This window comes from Nothobranchius furzeri, chromosome 1 (genome assembly GCF_043380555.1).
Source record: "Nothobranchius furzeri strain GRZ-AD chromosome 1, NfurGRZ-RIMD1, whole genome shotgun sequence".
In the NCBI taxonomy this organism is placed as follows: domain Eukaryota; kingdom Metazoa; phylum Chordata; class Actinopteri; order Cyprinodontiformes; family Nothobranchiidae; genus Nothobranchius; species Nothobranchius furzeri.
In genome coordinates, this window is record NC_091741.1 from 105,630,103 (window position 1) to 105,652,836 (window position 22,734).

General features: G+C 43.5%; 3 protein-coding genes across 3 annotated transcripts; all 3 read right to left on the bottom strand.

The window, feature by feature from the left end:
• Positions 1-5,919: 5,919 nt before the first annotated feature.
• On the bottom strand, positions 5,920-6,749 carry LOC139072208 (piggyBac transposable element-derived protein 4-like). The gene is made up of 2 exons (XM_070555667.1): positions 6,504-6,749; positions 5,920-6,417 (listed from the first exon to the last, which is right to left on the bottom strand). The coding sequence occupies exons 1-2, from the start codon at positions 6,705-6,707 to the stop codon at positions 6,007-6,009; spliced, it is 615 nt and encodes a 204-aa protein (XP_070411768.1). The 5' UTR covers positions 6,708-6,749; the 3' UTR covers positions 5,920-6,006.
• Positions 6,745-8,010, bottom strand: LOC139072207 (piggyBac transposable element-derived protein 4-like). The gene has a single exon (XM_070555664.1). It carries the CDS (start codon positions 7,786-7,788, stop codon positions 6,745-6,747), a length of 1,044 nt encoding a protein of 347 aa, XP_070411765.1. The 5' UTR covers positions 7,789-8,010.
• Positions 8,011-16,997: 8,987 nt separating this feature from the next.
• On the bottom strand, positions 16,998-21,114 carry LOC129162790 (uncharacterized). Its single transcript, XM_070553643.1, has 6 exons — positions 20,841-21,114; positions 19,502-20,382; positions 19,218-19,282; positions 18,926-19,175; positions 17,444-17,461; positions 16,998-17,334 (listed from the first exon to the last, which is right to left on the bottom strand). The coding sequence occupies exons 1-6, from the start codon at positions 21,006-21,008 to the stop codon at positions 16,998-17,000; spliced, it is 1,719 nt and encodes a 572-aa protein (XP_070409744.1). The 5' UTR covers positions 21,009-21,114.
• Between the last annotated feature and the right edge of the window lie 1,620 nt (positions 21,115-22,734).

Sequence of the window (22,734 nt, forward strand, 5' to 3'; positions counted from 1 at the left end):
CTCACAGAAATGATTCATGCCAGAGTTGATTTTTATGTATTTTTATTTATTTGATTATATTGAAAAACTCATATTATTTAAATGTATGCATTAGAATTAATTATAGTTTACAGAAAGTAATAAATTTTAATATTATTAAATGTAATTAGTTTTTTCTTAGTAAAATGGTTTAAATAAAAAAGGCTGTAAAACAAACAAGATTATGTTATTTAAAATTTATGTGATTTGTTTAAATACAAGTTATGAAAAGTGAATTTGGGAAACCGGAAACAATGTCTTGCACTTCCTCTGCACACCCGCCCGCGCTCAGGAGTAGCATCGTAGCGTTCTGTGATTTCAGAGGACGTGCACAAACGACGCATCAAACGAACGCAAACTACGCATGGTAGCCAGGATACGTACGCGTACGCGTTGTTAAAAGCAAGTATATTTCCACCTTAAGTGTAACATTCTCTCTAAGGGGTGTCTTGTATGTACATAAAGATTTTTTTTGCCATAGGGTGTCGAGTGCTTGCGTTTGTGATAACATTTTGTAGTTTGTGTTTATTGTATGCAGTTATATCCTGGCTACGTAGCTTTACAGGACAATGCTGTTTCCCGCTAGCATTATAGCTAATAAGCTAGCTATTTCACGGCATCTTCGCTAGCTTGGCTATCCAGCTTAATAATGGATTCAACACTATGCCACTATGCCACTGCACCACCCCAAGTGGGATGGTGCAGTGGCATCAGCTGGCATATGCTGGATGATGCCCGCACTGCCCACTCACCACAGCCATGGAATACACCTCATGATCACACAACACTATATTGGAGCAGGCGGAGGGAGACTAGGGGTCTTAGCCACCTCTGTTGTTGCTAGGCTTCCTGGGGCTGGAGGCTAGGAGGGAGGTCTGGCCGTCTGGTTGGGGTCTGGGGTGGTGGGTTGCTGTGCTCAGCGTTGGGCGGGGGAGCCTGCTCATCAGCACCCCAGCAGAAAGGGTCAAACTCTGGTTACCAGTGATGGTTGTACCCAATGTGCAGCAGTACCGGGACCAGAGTGAATAGGGTGTGTATGGGGAGCATGAGTAGGTGTCCGGCGTGCATTTTTGTAAGTCTTGGGTTGTATGTGCATGTGTGAGAATGAGGGAGGGAGCGTGTGACTGTGTTTGTGTATGACTGTATATGTCAGGTGGGGCCTTTGGGTCCTCCCCTCTCCTGGAACTTCTCTTGATGATATAGATCTCTGTCCCCCCTCCCCCTGCCACACCTGGTGTGGGGGCTTGTGCCTTGGTCTGCCTGAGTGTTCGTGGCAACCGGGTCTGGGGGTTTTAAGATTTTGGCATCTGCCTGTTAGATCCCTGTGGCTGCCTGGTGGGGTCTGGGTCCCTGGGCTCTGCTGGGTCCCCGGCGGGGGTGGTCGCCCCTGGGTCCCGGGTCGCTGGGTCCCGGGTCGCTGGGTCCCGGGCTCGGCTGGCTAGGGGGTGGGAGGCTGCGGGCGGGCCTGTGGGCTTGCCGCTGATGTCTCCAGGGACTCTGCCGGCTGCTGGTTGTGGCCCCCTGGGGCGATCCTCTGTGCCTCTCGAGGGGGGCGGGGGCCTTCCCGGTTGCAGTCTCCTTGGGGTTCCTGCATTCCGGGGCAGCGCCTGGATCTCTGGGACTTGGAGCTCCCTCCGTCTCCTGCGCATCTTTGGGGGCGGATCTGTGGTCCCTCACACTCTCTGTTGGGCGCTCCTATAGAAAAACCTTAAATAAACAAGCGCATGTACACACACAGGTGCTCACATGGTGCTCTCAAAAGTATGGGCTTGGGCACATTAAACACAGGTCTTAAGACTATGGTGGGCACTTAATGCGTTGTGATTTATTATCGTGATTCTTCAGTTAAGCAATGTTGATTATATATATATTTTTTCTTTTCATCAAGTTGACGCAGTGATAGGTAGATCTTGTTTTATTGTTGTTGTGTCCCTTTTTTTGTGTCCCTTTGTTTTTGTTTTGTCTTTTTTTTTCTGCAGGTCTAGAAGCAGACTCTTGTTCATTTTAGTTTATTTTTGTGGACACCCCCCCCCCCCCCCCTCTCTCTCCCCACCTTTTCTTTTCCTTTCTCTTTCACCTCTGTCTCCGTGTCTGGTCGGAATTACAAAGCATTCAACAACAATAACAATAAAGTTATAAGTATCAGGCGTGACATTTAAAGCAAACGCTTTGATGCTCCACCTGAGAATAAATCTGTAAGGCTTGTCACCAGCATTCAGACATCAATTCTGCTTGCTTCACAGCCAGACAGGACACGTTAAAAAAAATAAATAAATGAATAAATAATGGATTCAACAACCCTTGACAGTTGTAACCGGCATGTTATCATGGCGGTTAAAAGGACAAATATTAAAATCGTTAGTTAAGCAAACATAATTTTTGTCCACAACATTTAACCTATTAAATTTGTAACAAGTTAGCCTCTGCTCTGTAGCATTAACTTACAGTTTGCTTAAAGTTAAATTTGAGAACTTTGTGGGGTTGTTTTGGAAGGAGCAGACTTGTTACCTTTTGGCAGAATTTTGCAGTTTTAATGCAAAATATGGCATTTCTGTGATTCATACTATGCAATTAAACTTATTTTTTCTTTTCACTTATGTTTTTGTTTTCAGATAGCTAACTCTTTTTCTGCATTCTCCTCCAATCTCGTGTTCTCACCTTCATGTGGCATATATTTTGTAAGTATAAATTAAAAGTTGTACACAACAAAATGTAGCATTTTAAAGTTTATATTAATTTACAGTTCATGTGATGTTAAAATGGTTTACAATATCAAGCTGAAATGTTTAGAGTAAGCATGTTAAAATTATTAATGATATGATTTACATTTATTAAAAGTCATTAGGCCTACAAAGTCAGATCTTTGACAATCAGGAAACAGGAGGTTCTCCAGGAGCCACCAATTCCAGAGTTCCAAAGCAGATGGCCAGCACTGTTTGATGTCAGTGAGGTAAGTGTGAATCTGAAGTGTAATAACTTGGTCTATTTTACAAACTGTTAAAATCTCTATCCTGTCTGTGTTGTCTTCTACAGATTAACTTGGAGTTTATGCGACTGACAACTATACCTCTGACCTCCAAATTCCTTGGAGAACTGGACCGTCAGACCGACAACCTGATGAAGGTTTTTAATTCTAAAGGTGGAGCAGCAGGAAGAAAGATGGCAGCCATAATGGCCCAGATGGATAATGTAAGTTTTTATTTTTATTTTTCTAATATGATATGGTTTGTTTGACTCGGCTGTAAAGGACAGTTCCTATGTTAAATATTTTTCTGGCCCCTTTCAAAATAGCTGTTTATTTAATGGGCTTACACCTTTGTGAGCATCAGCAGAGTTGAGTAAAACAATGTGGGATGATCAAGTGGGGAACTGTCAGTGACTTTGTTAGCCTCAGCACCTGTGTGTTATATCTCCAACACTGACAAGCAAGGAATTATAACTTTTTTTTTCCTTCCCAGAATGAAGACATCAACGTGAGGCGAGATTGTGTGCTGAGCTGTCTCAGCATCTACCTCAATGAAGACCTGGACACACTGGTTAAAGAACACATGGTATGCATGCTGTGCTTTTGGCCAGATTTAATTCTTTTCTATCTAGACATACCTGAAAACATGTGGCGTTCATGAGAATGGGATGGAAATGGGGATACATTGACCTTGACCACCGACAGTATCATTGAGTCAGTTGGGTTGTTTAAAATAAAAAATTCCCCCAATGCAAGTGGTGGTAGAACTTTCCCTTTGTAGGAAGTAAATCCACTTGGTCGAGAGGATAAAGTTGGATGGGTCCTGGCACCTATACGCCCCAGGGATGACATCTCTCACCTAAACAACAAGGTGAGGACACAGATGCTTGACTGTTCTTATGACCCAGCAGTTTTAATTGTATTGACATTGATTTTTGGAAGTGTTTAGCAAGAAATTCCTTTCAGATAATGTCAGGTCATTTTGATTCTTTGTTGTGATCAGTTGGTTACTACTGTGTTTGTTTGGGGAGTATCATAGGATACATGCTGTGGACTGTCTGCTTATGAACTCCAGCGTCTAGAGAACATCATACAGAAGGAAGCCTTCTTGTCTTCTTTGAAGATATGTGAAGTATGTGGACATGTTCATTGGAATTCTAACAAATATAAGACTGATCAGACGTTCTCCATTTAACTCAGTCTTCCCCTCACACGTTTTGTCTCCACCCGACTCCTCTTGGTGTCTCTTCTTCTCTCCCCCCAGTTCTTTCACTGTTGTCCCCTACTGTCCTCTCCCTCTCTCCTTCTGTATCTTTACTTCTGTCATACTCACTTATCTCAATAGTAACTTCACAAATACATTGAGAATGGGATTTTATAAAGGTGTCAAATTAAGTCTTAATGGGTTATTTAAATTTTTTTCTTCAATGTAGTTTAGAAAGATAATGTAATTTCTGTCTTCCACCATTAGCATACCTTGCTGTCTGTGGAGAGAAACAATGGAATAATAGTTTTTCTCTTTCAAAAGGCATCTGAGGATCTAAGGCAGTCAGTAAAGCCAAAGTCAGAAGTCAAGAGGTAAGTCATAATGTAGTGTAGTAGGAAGCATGATTTGTTTCACGTGCATTATTCCAATTGAGGAGGAGAAGGAGGGAGAGAGAGAGAAAGATAGAGAAACCGTATCCCTAAAACAGCTAGCCCTTACCCAACGTTTAAATTTTCTAACGTTAAAGTCATTAGAGCACAAAAAAATGCACTTAGAAAGCTTCCTTTAGAAATATTATATAATATTTCATAAGTCCCAATTTTTTTACATGAATTTCATCCTTGGCTCCAGCCCTAACAAAATATAATAAAATATGTGTGTGTTTCTCAGATTTAACCCCTTCATTGCCAGGTTTATTAGCAAAACCCGAAGTTTGAAAACTGTACAAAAAATGAAAAAATCAAATCATTTTTTGTGTGTTATGTCCAGATTAACTTTTTTGTGGGTAAGTTGTCACAGCCTTGGAGTGTCACAAATAGGCATAAAAATATTTTTTGCTCACTTTGTAGTTTTTGTGTAATGTCACATTTTCTAAAATACTCACGTTAAAGTCATTAGAGCACAAAAAAATGCACTTAGAAAGCTTCCCATAGAAATATTATATAATATTTCATAAGTCCCAATTTTTTTACATGAATTTCATCCTTGGCTTCAGCCCTAACAAAATATAATAAAATATGTGTGTGTTTCTCAGATTTAACCCCTTCATTGCTAGGTTTATTAGCAAAACCCAAAGTTTGAAAACTGTACAAAAAATGAAAAAATCAAATCATTTTTTGTGTGTTATGTCCAGATTACCTTTTTTGTGGGTAAGTTGTCACAGCCTTGGAGTGTCACAAATAGGCATAAAAATATTTTTTGCTCACTTTGTAGTTTTTGTGTAATGTCACATTTTCTAAAATACTCACGTTAAAGTCATTAGAGCACAAAAAATGCACTTAGAAAGCTTCCCATAGAAATATTATATAATATTTCATAAGTCCCAATTTTTTTACATGAATTTCATCCTTGGCTTCAGCCCTAACAAAATATAATAAAATATGTGTGTGTTTCTCAGATTTAACCCCTTCATTGCCAGGTTTATTAGCAAAACCCAAAGTTTGAAAACTGTACAAAAAATGAAAAAATCAAATCATTTTTTGTGTGTTATGTCCAGATGACCTTTTTTGTGGGTAAGTTGTCACAGCCTTGGAGTGTCACAAATAGGCATAAAAATATTTTTTGCTCACTTTGTAGTTTTTGTGTAATGTCATATTTTCTAAAATACTCACGTTAAAGTCATTAGAGCACAAAAAATGCACTTACAAAGATGACCAGTTGAACACTTTATTAAAGCACACGAACAAAGAAAAAGTGTGTGTGTGTGTGTGTGTGTGTGTGTGTGTGTGTGTGTGTGTGTGTGTGTGTGTGTGTGTGTGTGTGTGTGAGAGAGAGAGAGAGAGAGAGAGAAAGAGAGAGAAACACAGAGGGGAGTGAGCTAACAGCTGCAGGCTGAGCACACAACTGTTGAGTGCTCCTTGCACACAGCCTGTCCACATGCATGGCAAAAGCGTGCATGCACGCTCCTCTTCCCTCTGCAAAGGTGGCATCTTTTCTTTGTCTGCTCCTGGGCTGGACCTGGCTCCACTTGCTGCTGCACCTCCAACAGAGCTGCAGCGCTGCTGGACCGCGGCAAGCGAGTGCGCCTCGCCTGGGCTGGTCTCACCATGGAGGTCCCAAGCTCCTGCAAGAACAGCCTTCGACGGATGCTCCTCTTCTGTTGGTTCCAGGCCGGTTCCACAGACAGCCACAGGACCAGGGCATTGTAGGCGCTCACATCTAACATGTTGCAGAAGAGCGACATGGGCCAACGTCTGGTCTTGCGGCGGCAGCTGTATGTTGCAACGAGCTGGAATAAAAATAAATGAATAAATAAATTACATATGCAATTAGGTTGGTGAATTATAATAAAACAAAATAAAATAAATAAATTACCTTGTCCAAGTTGTCAACTGCCCCTTTGCAGCGGTTGTAATCGATGATTACGGTCGGCTTCTGCTGCGGTCCCTCCTGGATCTGAACCTGATGGTGTTTGGTGCTGAGGAGCAGAACGTTCCGCCGGCGCTTTGGAATGTAGCTCACCGCGGTGGCGGTGGAGGTGAAGCCGAACAGGGAGGACAGAACCGCTCTGCTTTTCATCTGGAGCAGCTGTGGGGGCAACTCTGGCTTGTTGCGCCTAACTGTTCCCACAAGACAGATTTTTTTTTAGCAGCTCCTCTCCAAGAACCAGCGAGGTGAAAAAATTGTCCGTGGTGACAGTGCGGCCGCTCAGACCCTCCGTGAGTTCCAGCACCACCCGCTTCCCTTGCCCCCTTTCTGCCGGGGCGTCTCGAGTCGTCCTGCCCAGATAGGGAATAATCCCCCAGGCATAAGAAGTGGCCACATCGCACACCACCCACAGCTTGATGCCATATTTTGCCGGTTTTGAGGGCATGTACTGCTTGAAGTTGCAGCGACCTCTGAATCCGACGAGCTGTTCATCAACGCAGACATCTTCACCGGGGTTGTAGGCGAGAGGGAGCCGGGCCGCCCAGAGGTCCCACACTTCCCGCAGGGGAGCGAGCTTGTCCTGCTGCACCAACCGGCGGGCTGCCCTGGTCAAGCGGTCATCAAAGCGCAATGTTGCAGTCAGCATGTGGAACCTTCCCAAACTCATCGTGGCTCTGAATATCGGCCTCCCCGTTTCCTCCCCCCAGAGGCTGGCAGATGATTCCCCACGGGAACGGTGCACACCAGCGAGGATGAGCAACCCAAACAATGCCCGGAGTTCCACGCGGTCAACGTCTGTCCAATCGTCATATTTTCTTCTTCCCTCTATATTGGTGTATTTTATTATTACATCTAGGATTGTTGTAGTTAAAAAAAAATCGAAGCTGTCCTCAATAGTTTGGATGTAGCTGACAGCGAGGCGGGTGATCCCACAATGGCGGACGTCTGGAGCCCGAAAGGGGATCCTGGTGTCGGGTGTCGGGGACCAGGCGATCCCGCTCTTTGATTGCCACAAAGGATGGTCCCATCTCTCCTCTGCAGCAACCACCTCCTCATCTGAACCTTCTTCCATTTCTTCCCCTGAATCAGGCCCTGGGGTAAAGGCCTGATCTTCAGCCTCTTCATCCGAACAAGAGCTGTCATCCGTGGATGAGGATGAGGCTGACTCTCCCTCTTCCTCAAGCTGCTGAAACACCTCCAGGGCTTCATTCACATTGAATCTTCTTCTCATGGTTGCGGTTCAAAGAAATGAATCCTGATCTGAGTCTCATATATGTACTTTTAGTCAATTGGTGCACCTGTGTAAGCTGCCCCTACTGAATGTAAACAAAATTCGATTCTGCAGGAATTTGTTTTGAAAAACAAATGTATGCCTTTGAAGTTTTTCAGCCTTCATCTTAGCTTTCATCCATGCAAATGCTTTGTACTTATTGAAATAACATTTTGCAAAAGTAAAATTGTGAATGAGTATCTGAAATTTAGCAGAAAATCCTTTGATTTTTGATATATAGCATGCCTTTGATGAATATTCATGAAGTCAACAGAGTGTGAGAACCTGTGCCCCCCCCCCCCCCCCCCTACACTCCCATGGCCCACACCTGCTCAACCACTCCAGATAATGATCACAGATCTGTCCTTTGAAGATCTGTAAAGTGCTTTGATACCTACATACACGCATGCCTGAACAATCACACACAAAGGAACACATGTCAAAATGCTATTTTGCAGAATAAGCTAATTTTGTACATTCAGTCAGGCTTATTTTTTGAAAGAACACTGAAAAAGCACAATTACCAAAAATTCAGAACACACACATGCAAACTATTGTATGGCATCTCTAAATAACACACAAACCATTTTTTTTTGCAAAATATGTATTATAATGGGCAGTCAGAGGTAAAGAAATACAGCTAAATCATTCAGTTTAAATGCTGGGTCAGCCATTGCCCTGCTATATATGGAGAAAGTATGCCATGTAGTGAAAAACAGTAAAAACTGCTTCTTACATTTGTGATGAGACTGTAAACACGGGCACAATCATAATTTTTTAAAATTATGCCAATATTTATGCTAATTAAAAATATATGATTTACATGAAAGTCAATGGCACAAAAAAATGCTTCAATGTGCTTAACTGTACAAAATGATTTCCACGTTTTAATAAAGTAGGTTGAATATTTTTTCAAACTTTTTTTTGTAATTCCTTCCAAAATACACATCCTCCATAAAAATTAGATAAATTGCATTAACATAGCCAAAGTTATTCACAAAAATACACGTGTCAGCACAAAAAAATGCTCTAATGTGAGGTAAGGGCTAGAAGAGAAAGGAGGTAAATAGAAATAGCAGGGGCTACAGCAAAAGGGTGAGGATGTTGGAAAGGTTTGCCTCCTTCAGTCCATTTTCCCAGCATCAACAACCAGTTCCTGTTTTGGTCTTACAGCCACTGGCTCCGTATTTATATCACTGATCTCTGAACAAAATCAGTGAGGGTTCTTGGTTCTGTATTTTCATATCTCTATGCATTTTTAGTTTGTGTTTTATTGACTGATTTTTTTATGGCAGGTCAAAGGGTTCATTGGGAAAAGAGCAGTGTCCCCGGAAATCCCTCTGTCTTAACGAAGTGCAGAACCTTACCCTCAGCAGAGAATCAACCCATAAACATGTGAGAACAAGAGTACTACTTCAAAGGATTTGTCTCAGATTTTAATTGTTGTCACCCTGATGGAAAAAATGGCACAGTTTGAGAGTTGGGGTGTGAATAGTCAACACTAAATGCATCCTTATGACTATTTTTTCCCCCAGGCTTTTAGGTGGTGATCAGAGGTCTTAAGGTCATTGTTACCACGATCTTGCATCCATCTCATTCTCATGAACGCATATATGCAGTGCTTTATTTTCAAATTAACACTCAGTTGGCCTAAGGATGATCTGCTTACATTTTGGGAGTCCAGGTTAAGGTCACACAACTAATTGTTCTGTTCTTTTTGTTTCAGGACATTGATTCCAGAGAGGCTGAGGCAGACATTACAGAGAAGACAATGGGCATCTACACAGTCCGAGCAGAGGGTCATGGTCCTGATGGTCCAGGTGATGGACGCTTTGCTGATGTTGGTGTTGTGCTGGAAGGCGTGGAAGTTCTCCATAGCCTGCAGTGTCAGCCATTCATGCGTGATGCTTTATGGACTGATCTATGCACTCAACTTGAGCTATCCAAAAAACCTGAAGCGTACATTCGAGGTGTACCAGAAAATCCTGATGGACCTGGACTCAACCAAACTGTCACCAAAAGTGCAGGCACTGAAACTCAAATTGCTCCAGTGATATGGCTGACGGTAATGCACTTACACAGCCCCTACATAATGTGTCTCATGTTATTTCCCAGTCAGACTGGATCTTGTGCTGAATTGAATCCCTTAGTTCTTAAAGGGTGTGTCAGGAAAATTCCTGTTTGATTATTGTGTGTCTGTAAAGTTTGGTTTTTCTTTTTGTCTCCAAGCCTTTATCAGGGAAATGTATCAGTTTGGCTTTGTAGGTGGGTTCATAGATGGGTAGTTTCTAAAGTGAGTTGGCAGGCAATGTTGTTCCCAAAACTCAAACCAGATTTTTTTTTATTGTTTATAAATTCAGTAGACGCTAGTTAAGTGTTCAAAAAGATATTTGTTCTAAAAAAGTGCTTCAGTTCATACCAACGCCTGTTTTTCTAATATAATGGAAACTATGGCCATAGTTAAACATAGGGACTTATTTTGAATGTAAACCTGTCAAACGTAGTTATGATGGAAAAATCACTTTAAGATATAGGGTGTAGCTTCAACTGACGTTTTCGTTATGTATTTAAATAAAAGCTTGACGTGTACATTCATAATAAGGCCATATGTTGTATTATTGCAACATACAAAACAAAGCAGCTAAACAAAACTGAACAGACTGAAAGGCCACAAGTAGAGAGTATGTGTGGTGTGGATGGGCAGTTTAGCACTTTGCTCTGATGAGCTGAATTACCTGACATTTTCTAGATTTTTTTTAACTTGTTAGTATTTTTTTCCTCATGTTTAATTCATTAGGTTATTTCTACAGTTTAGTCGCTCGTGTAGTACTCTGGATGGAGAAAAATATGGATGAGGGGCAATGGAGAGGAGTGAGATGTATTAGAAAGATGGAAGTGTTTGAATTTTTTTTTTTTGATTAATACATGTACAAAGTGGACCACAAGGATACGTTCTGTCCTTTTGAGTTTCATGTCATGGATGTTGAGAGGCTTTAATGCTAATCATTGTACATCATTGTACTAAATGAAAAATAATTAAATAAATATGATGCATTTTGAATGGTGTGGTTGATTACATAAGCATAAATGGCATGTAATTCAAATAAATATATGCTATTTATCTGGCATAGGTAACCAAATTTTTATGCAATTCAAACAATATTATTTATGTATTTGAAATAAATACCCTCCTTATTATTAATTTAGAGTAATTATACTTTATTAATAGTAAATACATAAACGAGCATTATGCATTTCAAATAAATAGGCTTTATTACACTAATGAATATGCATTATGTAAAGTTTATTTGGTAGGTTTGTCTAAAAATTACCTAAAAAAAAGTAAATGGGAATTTGTCATGTAAAAAAATTACATAAATCTTAAGTTTTAGGGTTAAATATTTCTGTGAGTGTGGCCTCAGTGAAGCCATCAAATAGCGAGGGAACGACATCTGGCTTCACTGAAGCCGTCAAATAGCGTTTCCCCTTCATTTCGCAGGGGGAACGACATCTGATGGCTTCACTGAAGCCGTCAAATAGCATTTCCCCTTCATTTCGCAGGAGGAACGACATCTAATGGCCTCACTGAAGCCATCAAATAGCGTTTCCCCCTCATTTCGTGGGGTAACAACATCTGATGGCCTCACTGAAGCCGTCAAATAGTGTTCCCCCCTCATTTCGCAGGGGGAACGACATCTGATGGCCTCACTGAAGCCGTCAAATAGCGTTTCCCCTTCATTTCGCAGGGGGAACGACATCTGATGGCCTCACTGAAGCCGTCAAATAGCATTTCCCCTTCATTTCGCAGGGGGAACGACATCTGATGGCCTCACTGAAGCCATCAAATAGCGTTTCCCCCTCATTTCGTGGGGTAACAACATCTGATGGCCTCACTGAAGCCGTCAAATAGTGTTCCCCCCTCATTTCGCAGGGGGAACGACATCTGATGGCCTCACTGAAGCCGTCAAATAGTGTTCCCCCCTCATTTCGCAGGGGGAACGACATCTGATGGCCTCACTGAAGCCGTCAAATAGCGTTTCTCCTTCATTCTGCAGGGGGAACGACATCTGATGGCCTCACTGAAGCCGTCAAATAGCGTTTCCCCTTCATTTCGCAGGGGGAACGACATGTGATGGCCTCACTGAAGCCGTCAAATAGCGTTTCCCCTTCATTTCGCAGGGGGAACGACATGTGATGGCCTCACTGAAGCCGTCAAATAGCGTTTCCCCCCTCATTTTGTGGGGGAACAACATCTGATGGCCTCACTGAAGCCGTCAAATAGCATTTCCCCCTTCATTTCGCAGGGGCAACAATATCTGATGGCCTCACTGAAGCCGTCAAATAGTGTTCCCCCCTCATTTCGCAGGGGGAACGACATCTGATGGCCTCACTGAAGCCGTCAAATAGCTTTCCCCTTCATTTGGCAGGGGGAACGACATGTGATGGCCTCAGTGAAGCCGTCAAATAGCGTTTCCCCTTCATTTCGCAGGGGGAACAACATGTGATAGCCTCACTGAAGCCGTCAAATAGCGTTTCCCCCTTCATTTCGCAGGGGCAACAATATCTGATGGCCTCACTGAAGCCGTCAAATAGTGTTCCCCCCTCATTTCGCAGGGGGAACGACATCTGATGGCCTCAGTGAAGCCATCAAATAGCGAAGGAACGACATCTGATGGCCTCACTGAAGCCGTCAAATAGCATTTCCCCCTTCATTTCGCAGGGGCAACAATATCTGATGGCCTCACTGAAGCCGTCCAATAGTGTTCCCCCCTCATTTGGCAGGGGGAACGACATCTGATGGCCTCAGTGAAGCCATCAAATAGCGAAGGAACGACATCTGATGGCCTCACTGAAGCCGTCAAATAGCGTTTCCCCTTCATTTCACAGGAGGAACGACATCTAATGGCCTCACTGAAGCCGTCAAATAGCGTTTCCCTTCATTTCGCAGGGAGAACGACATCTGATGGCCTCACTGAAGCCGTCAAATAGCGTTTCCCCTTCATTTCGCAGAGGGAACGACATCTGATGGCCTCATTGAAGCCGTCAAATAGCGTTTCCCCCTCATTTCGCAGGGGGAACGACATGTGATGGCCTCACTGAAGCCGTCAAATAGCAGTCCCCCCTCATTTCGAAGGGGGAACGACATGTGATGGCCTCACTGAAGCCGTAAAATAGTATTTCCCCCTCATTTTGTGGGGGAACGACATCTGATGGCCTCAGTGAAGCCATCAAATAGCGAAGGAACGACATCTGATGGCCTCACTGAAGCCGTCAAATAGCATTTCCCCCTTCATTTCGCAGGGGCAACAATATCTGATGGCCTCACTGAAGCCGTCAAATAGTTTTCCCCCCTCATTTGGCAGGCGGAACAACATCTGATGGCCTCAGTGAAGCCATCAAATAGCGAGGGAACGACATGTGATGGCCTCACTGAAGCCGTCAAATAGCGTTTCCCTTCATTTCGCAGGGGGAACGACATGTGATGGCCTCACTGAAGCCGTCAAATAGCGTTTCCCCCCTCATTTTGTGGGGGAACAACATCTGATGGCCTCACTGAAGCCGTCAAATAGCATTTCCCCCTTCATTTCGCAGGGGCAACAATATCTGATGGCCTCACTGAAGCCGTCAAATAGTGTTCCCCCCTCATTTGGCAGGGGGAACGACATCTGATGGCCTCAGTGAAGCCATCAAATAGCGAAGGAACGACATCTGATGGCCTCACTGAAGCCGTCAAATAGCGTTTCCCCTTCATTTCGCAGGAGGAACGACATCTAATGGCCTCACTGAAGCCGTCAAATAGCAGTCCCCCCTCATTTCGCAGGGGGAACGACATGTGATGACCTCACTGAAGCCGTCAAATAGCAGTCCCCCCTCATTTCGCAGGGGGAACGACATGTGATGGCCTCACTGAAGCCGTAAAATAGTATTTCCCCCTCATTTCGTGGGGCAACGACATCTGATGGCCTCAGTGAAGCCATCAAATAGCGAAGGAACGACATCTGATGGCCTCACTGAAGCCGTCAAATAGCATTTCCCCCTTCATTTCGCAGGGGCAACAATATCTGATGGCCTCACTGAAGCCGTCAAATAGTGTTCCCCCCTCATTTGGCAGGGGGAACAACATCTGATGGCCTCAGTGAAGCCATCAAATAGCGAAGGAACGACATCTGATGGCCTCACTGAAGCCGTCAAATAGCGTTTCCCCTTCATTTCGCAGGAGGAACGACATCTAATGGCCTCACTGAAGCCGTAAAATAGCATTTCCCCCTTCATTTCGCAGGGGGAACAATATCTGATGGCCTCACTGAAGCGTCAAATAGTGTTCCCCCCTCATTTCGCAGGGGAAACGACATCTGATGGCCTCATTGAAGCTGTCAAATAGCGTTTCCCCTTTATTTCGCAGGGGGAACGACATCTGATGGCCTCATTGAAGCTGTCAAATAGCATTTCCCCTTCATTTCGCAGGGGGAACAGTATCTGATGGCCTCACTGAAGCCATCAAATAGCGTTTCCCCTTCATTTAGCAGGAGGAATGACATCTGATGACCTAGCTGAAGTCGTCAAATAGCGTTTCCCCTTTATTTCGCAGGGGGAACGACATCTGATGGCCTCACTGAAGCCGTCAAATAGCATTTCCCCCTTCATTTCGCATGGGCAACAATATCTGATGGCCTCACTGAAGCCGTCAAATAGTGTTCCCCCCTCATTTGGCAGGGGGAACAACATCTGATGGCCTCACTGAAGCCATCAAATAGCGAAGGAACGACATCTGATGGCCTCACTGAAGCCGTCAAATAGCAGTCCCCCCTCATTTCGCAGGGGGAACGACATGTGATGGCCTCACTGAAGCCGTAAAATAGCATTTCCCCCTCATTTCGTGGGGGAACAACATCTGATGGCCTCACTGAAGCCGTCAAATAGCATTTCCCCCTTCATTTCGCAGGGGGAACAATATCTGATGGCCTCACTGAAGCGTCAAATAGTGTTCCCCCCTCATTTCGCAGGGGAAACGACATCTGATGGCCTCATTGAAGCTGTCAAATAGCGTTTCCCCTTTATTTCGCAGGGGGAACGACATGTGATGGCCTCACTGAAGCCGTCAAATAGCATTTCCCCTTCATTTCGCAGGGGGAACAGTATCTGATGGCCTCACTGAAGCCATCAAATAGCGTTTCCCCTTCATTTAGCAGGAGGAACGACATCTGATGACCTAGCTGAAGTCGTCAAATAGCGTTTCCCCTTTATTTCGCAGGGGGAACGACATCTGATGGCCTCACTGAAGCTGTCAAATAGCATTTCCCCTTCATTTCGCAGAGGGAACAGTATCTGATGGCCTCACTGAAGCCGTCAAATAGCTTTCCCCCCCATCTGGCAGGGGGAACGACATCTGATGGCCTCAGTGAAGCCATCAAATAGCGAGGGAACAACATCTGATGGCCTCACTGAAGCCGTCAAATAGCGTTTCCCCTTCATTTCGCAGTTGGATACCCCATTTTTATGTGTTTTTCAGTGCTGGCGCAAAGGGAGGAGTATCATCTGGTCCCGTTGCAGTTGTCTTTCAGCACCAAACCTTAAACAGCTTTGCAGTCTGTGTCCTGCCTCCTTCTCCACTTATTGTGTGTGCATTGCATAAGAGAATCTGAACCAGTGTGGAAGAATACATTTAGTTTGTAGGACACTTCTGATGACAGACCCCAGCTGTGGATTGTATGACCAGTTGTCTTCTTGGCATACTGTGGGACACTTTTGAATGTATGCTTTAGTTTTATTTATAGTATAAATGTATAAAACTTGCATTGGGTAAAGTAAAAATTTTACTAGAAGTGAGTGTCAAACTTTTATTTGTATGGGTAGCCTAAGCAATGTATTATTTTGATAAAATTATTTTTTATAACAGTAGTAAATATCAGAGGCGCTATAGTTCAGAAAAGCTGCCAGACCTGACGGGATCAACCCCAGAATGCTCAAACATGTCGTGTGTTTGTACGTAAGGACCAGCTTGTGCTGACCTGCTTTCTGAAGTGTTCATGCACATGTGACCACTACAGACCTGTCACCCTGACCTCCCACCTGATGAAGACCATTTAGAGACTAGTCCTCACCCATCTATGTGCCATGATGAGCCCAGAAATATACACACTGCAATTTACACACAAACCAAACATTGGGGTGGAGGATGCCATCTTCTACCGGCAGCACTTTTTGTTGACTTACCTCGACATGCAATAAAAGCACTGACAAACATGTTCTTCGACTTCTTAAGTGCTTTAACACTGTCCAGCCATCTCTGCAGCAGAAGATGTAGTATGTAGGAGTGGATGAACATCTGACTGTATGGACCATCAACTACCTCACCAACAGGCTACAGTAATTGAGGCTGCACAGTTAAGGCTTGACATCTGATGGTGCTCTCACCCTTACTCTTCACCAGCTACACCTCAGACTTCACTTACAACTACAGCAGCTGTCACCTCCACAATTTTTCAGACAACTCAGTCATTTTTTGGTGTGTGTCTGGAGGTAATGACCAGGACTACCAGTCACCATGGACTTTGTGTACTGGTGTCAGTGTTACCATTTATAGCAGAACCTTAATATGAATGACATAACAGTTTACATGTATCTTCCATTTTCAGTATTATTTACATGTTTTAAATACAAACTGCACTAAGTACAATGGCATGCAGCGCAGTGAAAGGTTTTCTTAGAGTTGGGACATCCCACGCAAAAGTGGTGGAATCATCATCCACAGATGTCACACGAGCCGCATGAACCATAAATGCTGCGAGTTGTGAAGTGAGTTCCATCCGCGAGCTGCATCACCGCACGGAAAGTGAATGCGCCAAGCATAAGCCAAGCTTAAATGTTACTGCCCGTACTCTTTAGTGAGGTTTTAACTGGCCTAATGAAAATAGGTCTGATGGGGACATTCAGACATTCAGAAGGGGGAGGGTGTAGCCCTGGCTATATAAAAAGGTCAGTTATTTAAATAGTTGATTTGTATTCATGGTTAATTGCAAATGTTTAATGTGTTCAAGAATGTTTACAAATGTCTGTAAGGTATGTGATGTGTGTCAGTTAATGCACAGTTTTTGTATTTTGAGGTTTTTGTCATAATTTGTGATATGGTATTGATATGTACTACAACTCCAGTGAACCCTGAAGTAGTCTCAGATAGAGGGGTGGGAGTAAGGGGGAGCCGTGTGCACTCGGCAAGAAGTGAGAGAGAGACGAGAGCTGAACAGTGTCGAGTGAACGCAGAGTTCATAGAAGGGCGACAGAAGTATTTTCGGGTTGACGGATGTTAACTGGAGTGGAAACCTGTTGTACCCTACTGTGAGCGGAGTTGTGTGATACTGTGAGGAGGAGACGGAGGTCTTGCTGGCGTGTCGGAGAGGTCCCTTTTGCTGGTGTGCTGAAGTTATGTGTTCACGTGGGAGCATGCGGAGACGACGATTGAGTACTGCTACCGCGGCCTGCTGGTAGCCTTGACTCAGTTTTCCCCGGCTGTCCCCTTAAACTGCCAGGAGGTGTGAGTACTGTTTGCACGTGTTTTTTTTTATTTTACTGCTTGGCAACAAGTGAAGCGACCATATTGTTTTAGGTCCCAACGTACCCGAGCCACGACTCAGGCCTGCAACGAGGGGTGGGCTATCAGTAAGACTGTAGTACTTGCGGTGTGTGTGTGTTGGTGAGAGTGCGTGTGGGCCCATAATATTATTCGATTACTTTGTTTATGTTGAAGTAGATACCGTACCATTGTTCAACAAACTTTATTGATTTTTCTTATTTTTTTGTAGTGTTAATTAATTGTTCACTAAAGTGGAGTTAACTTTTAATTGACCTGCTTGTGTGTGATTTCTTTTTCCTATATAGTGTGGTTTTATTGCACATTCTATACCATAAGCCTCAAAAAGGGAGTATTAATAGGAAAGTAACAACAGGAACCCAGGGCCCCTCTCAATAGAAGTGGGACTGGTGTAACACAAATTGGAGGCACCGCTGGGATACTTCCATGCTTAACTTTTCTAGTTTGTTTATTAGAGGAATATTTTGTTTACAGCTTAGCACACCAGCAGTAAGGTTTGTAGGATGACTGCTCAAAAAGAGTCTCAATTTGCACCTGAGCTTAGTAGCTGGTGCAGTAAAGCAGGTATAGACCCAAACAGGGCTTTTGTGCTGCATGATGTTCCTACTGACTTTGACTTATCAGACATTGAAGAGACCGCTCAGTCAGTAAAAGCTTTTGGGAGAGTAAAAGTGAGAGACAGTGTTAATTTTGACAGGAAATTTTAATTTTATTTTAGTCTTAGTCTTTTGGCTAAAAATTAATTTTAGACTTAGTCCAATTTTAGTCATTGGATTTATTTTAGTTTTAGTCCCATTTTAGTCGACGAAAATAACAAGTAATTTTAGTCGATAAAAATAAGCAATTTTAGTCAACAAAATGCATATATTTTTTCTAATGAAGTAATTTCATACTTTTGTATAGAGCACGGAAAAACTAGTGTAATTTAATACACAGGGTCCAAACTCTTAACCACCACTGATCAGATATAGCACACACAGCTAAGAACATAGAATATTTGAATAAAAAAACACTTCACATGTTTAACACTTACGTGTTTAATAAAAAAACAAAAAGCACACTGGAAATTACAAAGGTGCTCTTTTTAGCAATTGCACAAGAAGAATTTACAAGAACAGCAAATTTAAACATGTTAACCCTGTCTGTAGATATTCACTTGTTACAACACAGGCTCAACCAAACAGTGTGAATATTTATTTGCTGCGATTCATTTTGAGAAAAGCACTTCGTGCTAGTGTGACCTTTGCTCGGTTGCGTTTCCCTCTAGTGAGGTCACCTGTGATACTGAACACTCTTTCTGCAAAAGATTGAGAAGCTGGCATTGCCAATATATCTAATGCTAATGGTTTCAGGCTGTGATAAAATGTGTCACATTTTCCAAGCCAAAACTCCATTCCCGTTTCACAAGTGATGGACTGTGAGAGCTCTTCCTTATACTGGCTTATCTGCTGTCTTACACTACACTTGGAAGATTTTGGTTTAGGCTTTGTTCCGAATTTGGAGAGAAACCTAAAGACTGGTTGTCTGGAGGAGGAGGAGGCAGATGATGAAGAGGAGGCGGCGGCGGGTGGTGCCGGTTCAGGTCCATTCAGTTCCTCCAGATCAGAGTGGTTCTCCTGTGTCTGAGAACACCGAACAACATACCCTTCTGCCTGCTTGAGCAGCTCCTGAATGTTATCATCAGCCACATTGAGGAGGGTCTGACACACAGTAGGATTGAGAAAGCAAGCAGCTGCTACAAGTGGGGAAAACTTGTCATCTGAGGGATCAAGTACCCAGGCAAAACGCTGGTTCACATTACCTTCCATTTTACGGGCTAGAGCAGCAACATCTCGACTTGTGTTTTGTTCCACATCTGCCAGATGGCTGAGTAAATCAAAGAGAGCAGGGAGTATTAATGACATCGACATTGTGTCACTCTGAAGAGTTTGTGTGTGTTCAGCAAAAGGCTGCAAAAGTTCTTGCATTGACTTCAGCTTCTGCCACTCACTTGAGAGCAAGCAGTCCCATCCCATCTCGTTTGCTACTTCACAAACAGATTCTTTAACTTTGAGGAGACGTGCAACCATTTCATAAGTACTTGACCAGCGTGTGGGGCAGTCATTCACAACAGTTAGGCTGCACTCATCCAAAATCTTCTGTGTTGCGACTGATGACTTGCGAAAAAGTTTCACGATTGATCGGACTTTGTTCAAGACTCTGTTGATGCTTTCCTCCTTGTTTATCATGTGGACAACAAGCTGCAGCGTATGGACGACACATGGCATCCTGTCCATGCCCATGTCCTGACACTGCAGGTTTTCTGTCTCCTTGGAATCACTTTCACTTAGGATGGATGCATCTGGATCATCGGAGCTGGAATCTTCATCTTCTGGAGCACTATGTTTGAATGCTGCCACCATATTGCTACCATTGTCTGTTATTACGGAGAGAACTTTCTCATTTGGGATCCCCCATTCTTGCATGCACTTTTCCACACAAGCCTTAATGGACTGGGCGGTGTGCGGATGGTCAAGTTGTTCAAGAGCTAGCAGTAAGTGTTCTGGTTTTTGTTGTTCAACACAGAAAAAGCAGCAACTTATGCCAAGGAATGATGCTGTCAGTCCCTTTTTAGTCCACAGATCAGTCCCAATACATACTTTTCTGGCACTAGACAGTCTTTTCTTAAATGTAGCTTTTTTGTTTTCATAGTGTTTTTCAATTAGATTACTTATCTTGGTTTTCTTTGGCACAGTAAACTTCTTATCCAAACTTTCCATCATCAGAATAAAATCCTCATCTTCTACTGTTGTGACCGGCAATCCTGTACATCCAATCCATGTAGCGATAGCCTCTTCTTTAATTTGTTGATCTTTGGCATCACTCTTGTACTTTGTAGTACTTGTAAATGCGTCCTCAATGTTCTGGTTGGACATTTTTGCCTTTTTGGTAGCTGGTTGGCCACCATCAGCAATGGTTTTCTGCAACTGCAAAAAAATAAAAATACACAATTAAAACATTGACTTTCTAACAATGATTTACCTGTTGCTTTTTGAGATTTCATACATTATATTATATATATATACATACACACACACACACATAAACATCTGTGCGGGCTCGGGACTCAGATCATATTAGTGCAAACCAGACATTGTGAAAATTATAAACAGCCAACAGCATGCTTCACTTTACTGGTCTAGTCCTGGTTTAGAGCGCACGTGCAGCGAGCGGCTGTGACCCAAAAAGTACCAGAACCGCTCACGGCGCATGCGCAATCATGCATCAACACTGCTCGCCCGCTATTTCCCTAATAACACACGTTATAGTCATGAAAATACGGTACTTCCGAATTTTTGTCCCAACATGACAGTGTTGATACACTTTTATTTGCCTGTATATTACTTTTCGGGTCGTCACGTGTACAACATTTAAGTGGATTTACCTCGGAGAAAATGGCGAAGTGGCCATTCTGTAGATGCCTCTTCAGATTCGTTGTGTTCTTTCCTCGGAACGACAGTCCACACTCTCGGCATGTAGTTTTGGTAGCAATGTTATCATAAGAAAAATGACTCCACACATCTTCTCTTCTTTTTCGCCCAGCAGTTAACATTTTCCTCTACTCCTTCTTCTTATGCCGTCGATATATTCAGTGAGCTATGTTTAGCACACCGCGCATACCTGCCCCTTTATACTATTCAGGGTCTGTCTTCTCTCACGTCACGTTCACGGCACGCCATGCCCCTTGTCTTCTACTACGTTCGCATCTCACAACAACACAATAGTCGCACCGTGCCATGTAGAAGAGCGACCTGCCCCTTTATACTATTCAGGGTCTGTCTTCTCTCACGTCGTCCCGCACGTTCACGGCACGCCACGCCCCTTGTCTTCTACTACGTTCGCATCTCACAACAACACAATAGTCGCACCGCACCATAGTGCGCCATGTAGAAGAGCGTCATCGTAGATTTTCGTCTCGTCTTTCATTCGTTGACGAAAAGTTTCAATCAATTTAATTATCGTCTTTGTCTTTTTCCAAGCATTTATTTTGAATTTTTGTTTCATTTTCGTCTGTAAATATATTTTCGTGACGAAAAAAAAGACGAAAATATTTTGTCAACAAAATTAACACTGGTGAGAGATAGACTAACAGACACCCAGACAGGCGATAACCTTGTGCTGTGTGAATGCCGCCAGGATATACAGCCAGACCGCATACCACCACATGTGCAGCCATTGAACGGAGGTCCTGTCTGGAAAATTTTTCTCCTCGCTGAATCTGTGAGGTCAGCTGATGACTTCTCAGCCAAGCTTAAAAAACTAATGGTAGAAGAAGGTAAAACCATTGATTATGTTACTGCCTTGCTGTCTACTGGAACCCCACAGGAAAACTCCCCCGAATCCATCATTCGGGCAGTCGGAGACTTGTTAGCGAAAACTATGCGATCTACCAGTGAGAATACTGCATCTCAACGTCTGCGGACATTTTCTGGCCACTCTCCCACGCTGGCAGGTGAAGAGAGCCTTGATAGCTGGGTTGAGCAGACTCGCCTGATGATTGAAGATTGCGACTGCTCTGAGCGAGAGAAGCGAAGGAGAGTAGTTGAGAGCCTAAAGGGACCGGTGTTGGAAATCATCCAAGCTGTACGGCGAGATAATCCTGATGCCAGCCCGGAGAGCTATGTAGACGCTCTAGAAAGTGCATTTGGATCCCTGGAGTCTGGTGAAGACTTGTACGTCGCCTTCAGGAGCCTGGGTCAACTGCGAGGTGGAAAGCTGTCAGACTTTCTGAGAAGATTGGAACACTCTTTGACTAAAGTAGTACAGCGAGGGGGTCTGTCTAGCCATCGAGTCGACCGTGCCCATATTGACCAGCTTATACAGGGTGCAACTGAGTCAGAGATCATGTTACTGCAGCTAAGACTCAGAGAGAGGAAGGAGGAACCACCTACTTTCCTGAGGCTGCTCAGTGAGATTTGAGAAGAAGAAGACCATGCAAGGTTGAGTTATGAGTCAAACACCACAGTTAGACAAGTGAAAGTTGGCAAAGAGACCAAATACAAATTAACCGAGGTTCAAGAGGTCAAGGCCAAGATCAAAGAGTTACGCTGTGAGCTGAAAGAGTTAACAATCAAGCGCTCAGATGACGAGCTAATGTCGAAACAAACCAAGAAAGTTGCTGAGGCTGGGGCGGAGAATGAAGTCCAGCAGTTAAAGCAACAAATTGAACAGTTACAACACCAGCTGACTGTTATGGCAGTGGCACAGGGTTCAACCCAAAAGGACTCGACAAAGACAGAGGGGAGAGCCAAACGAAGCAAAGTAAACAGACCATATGC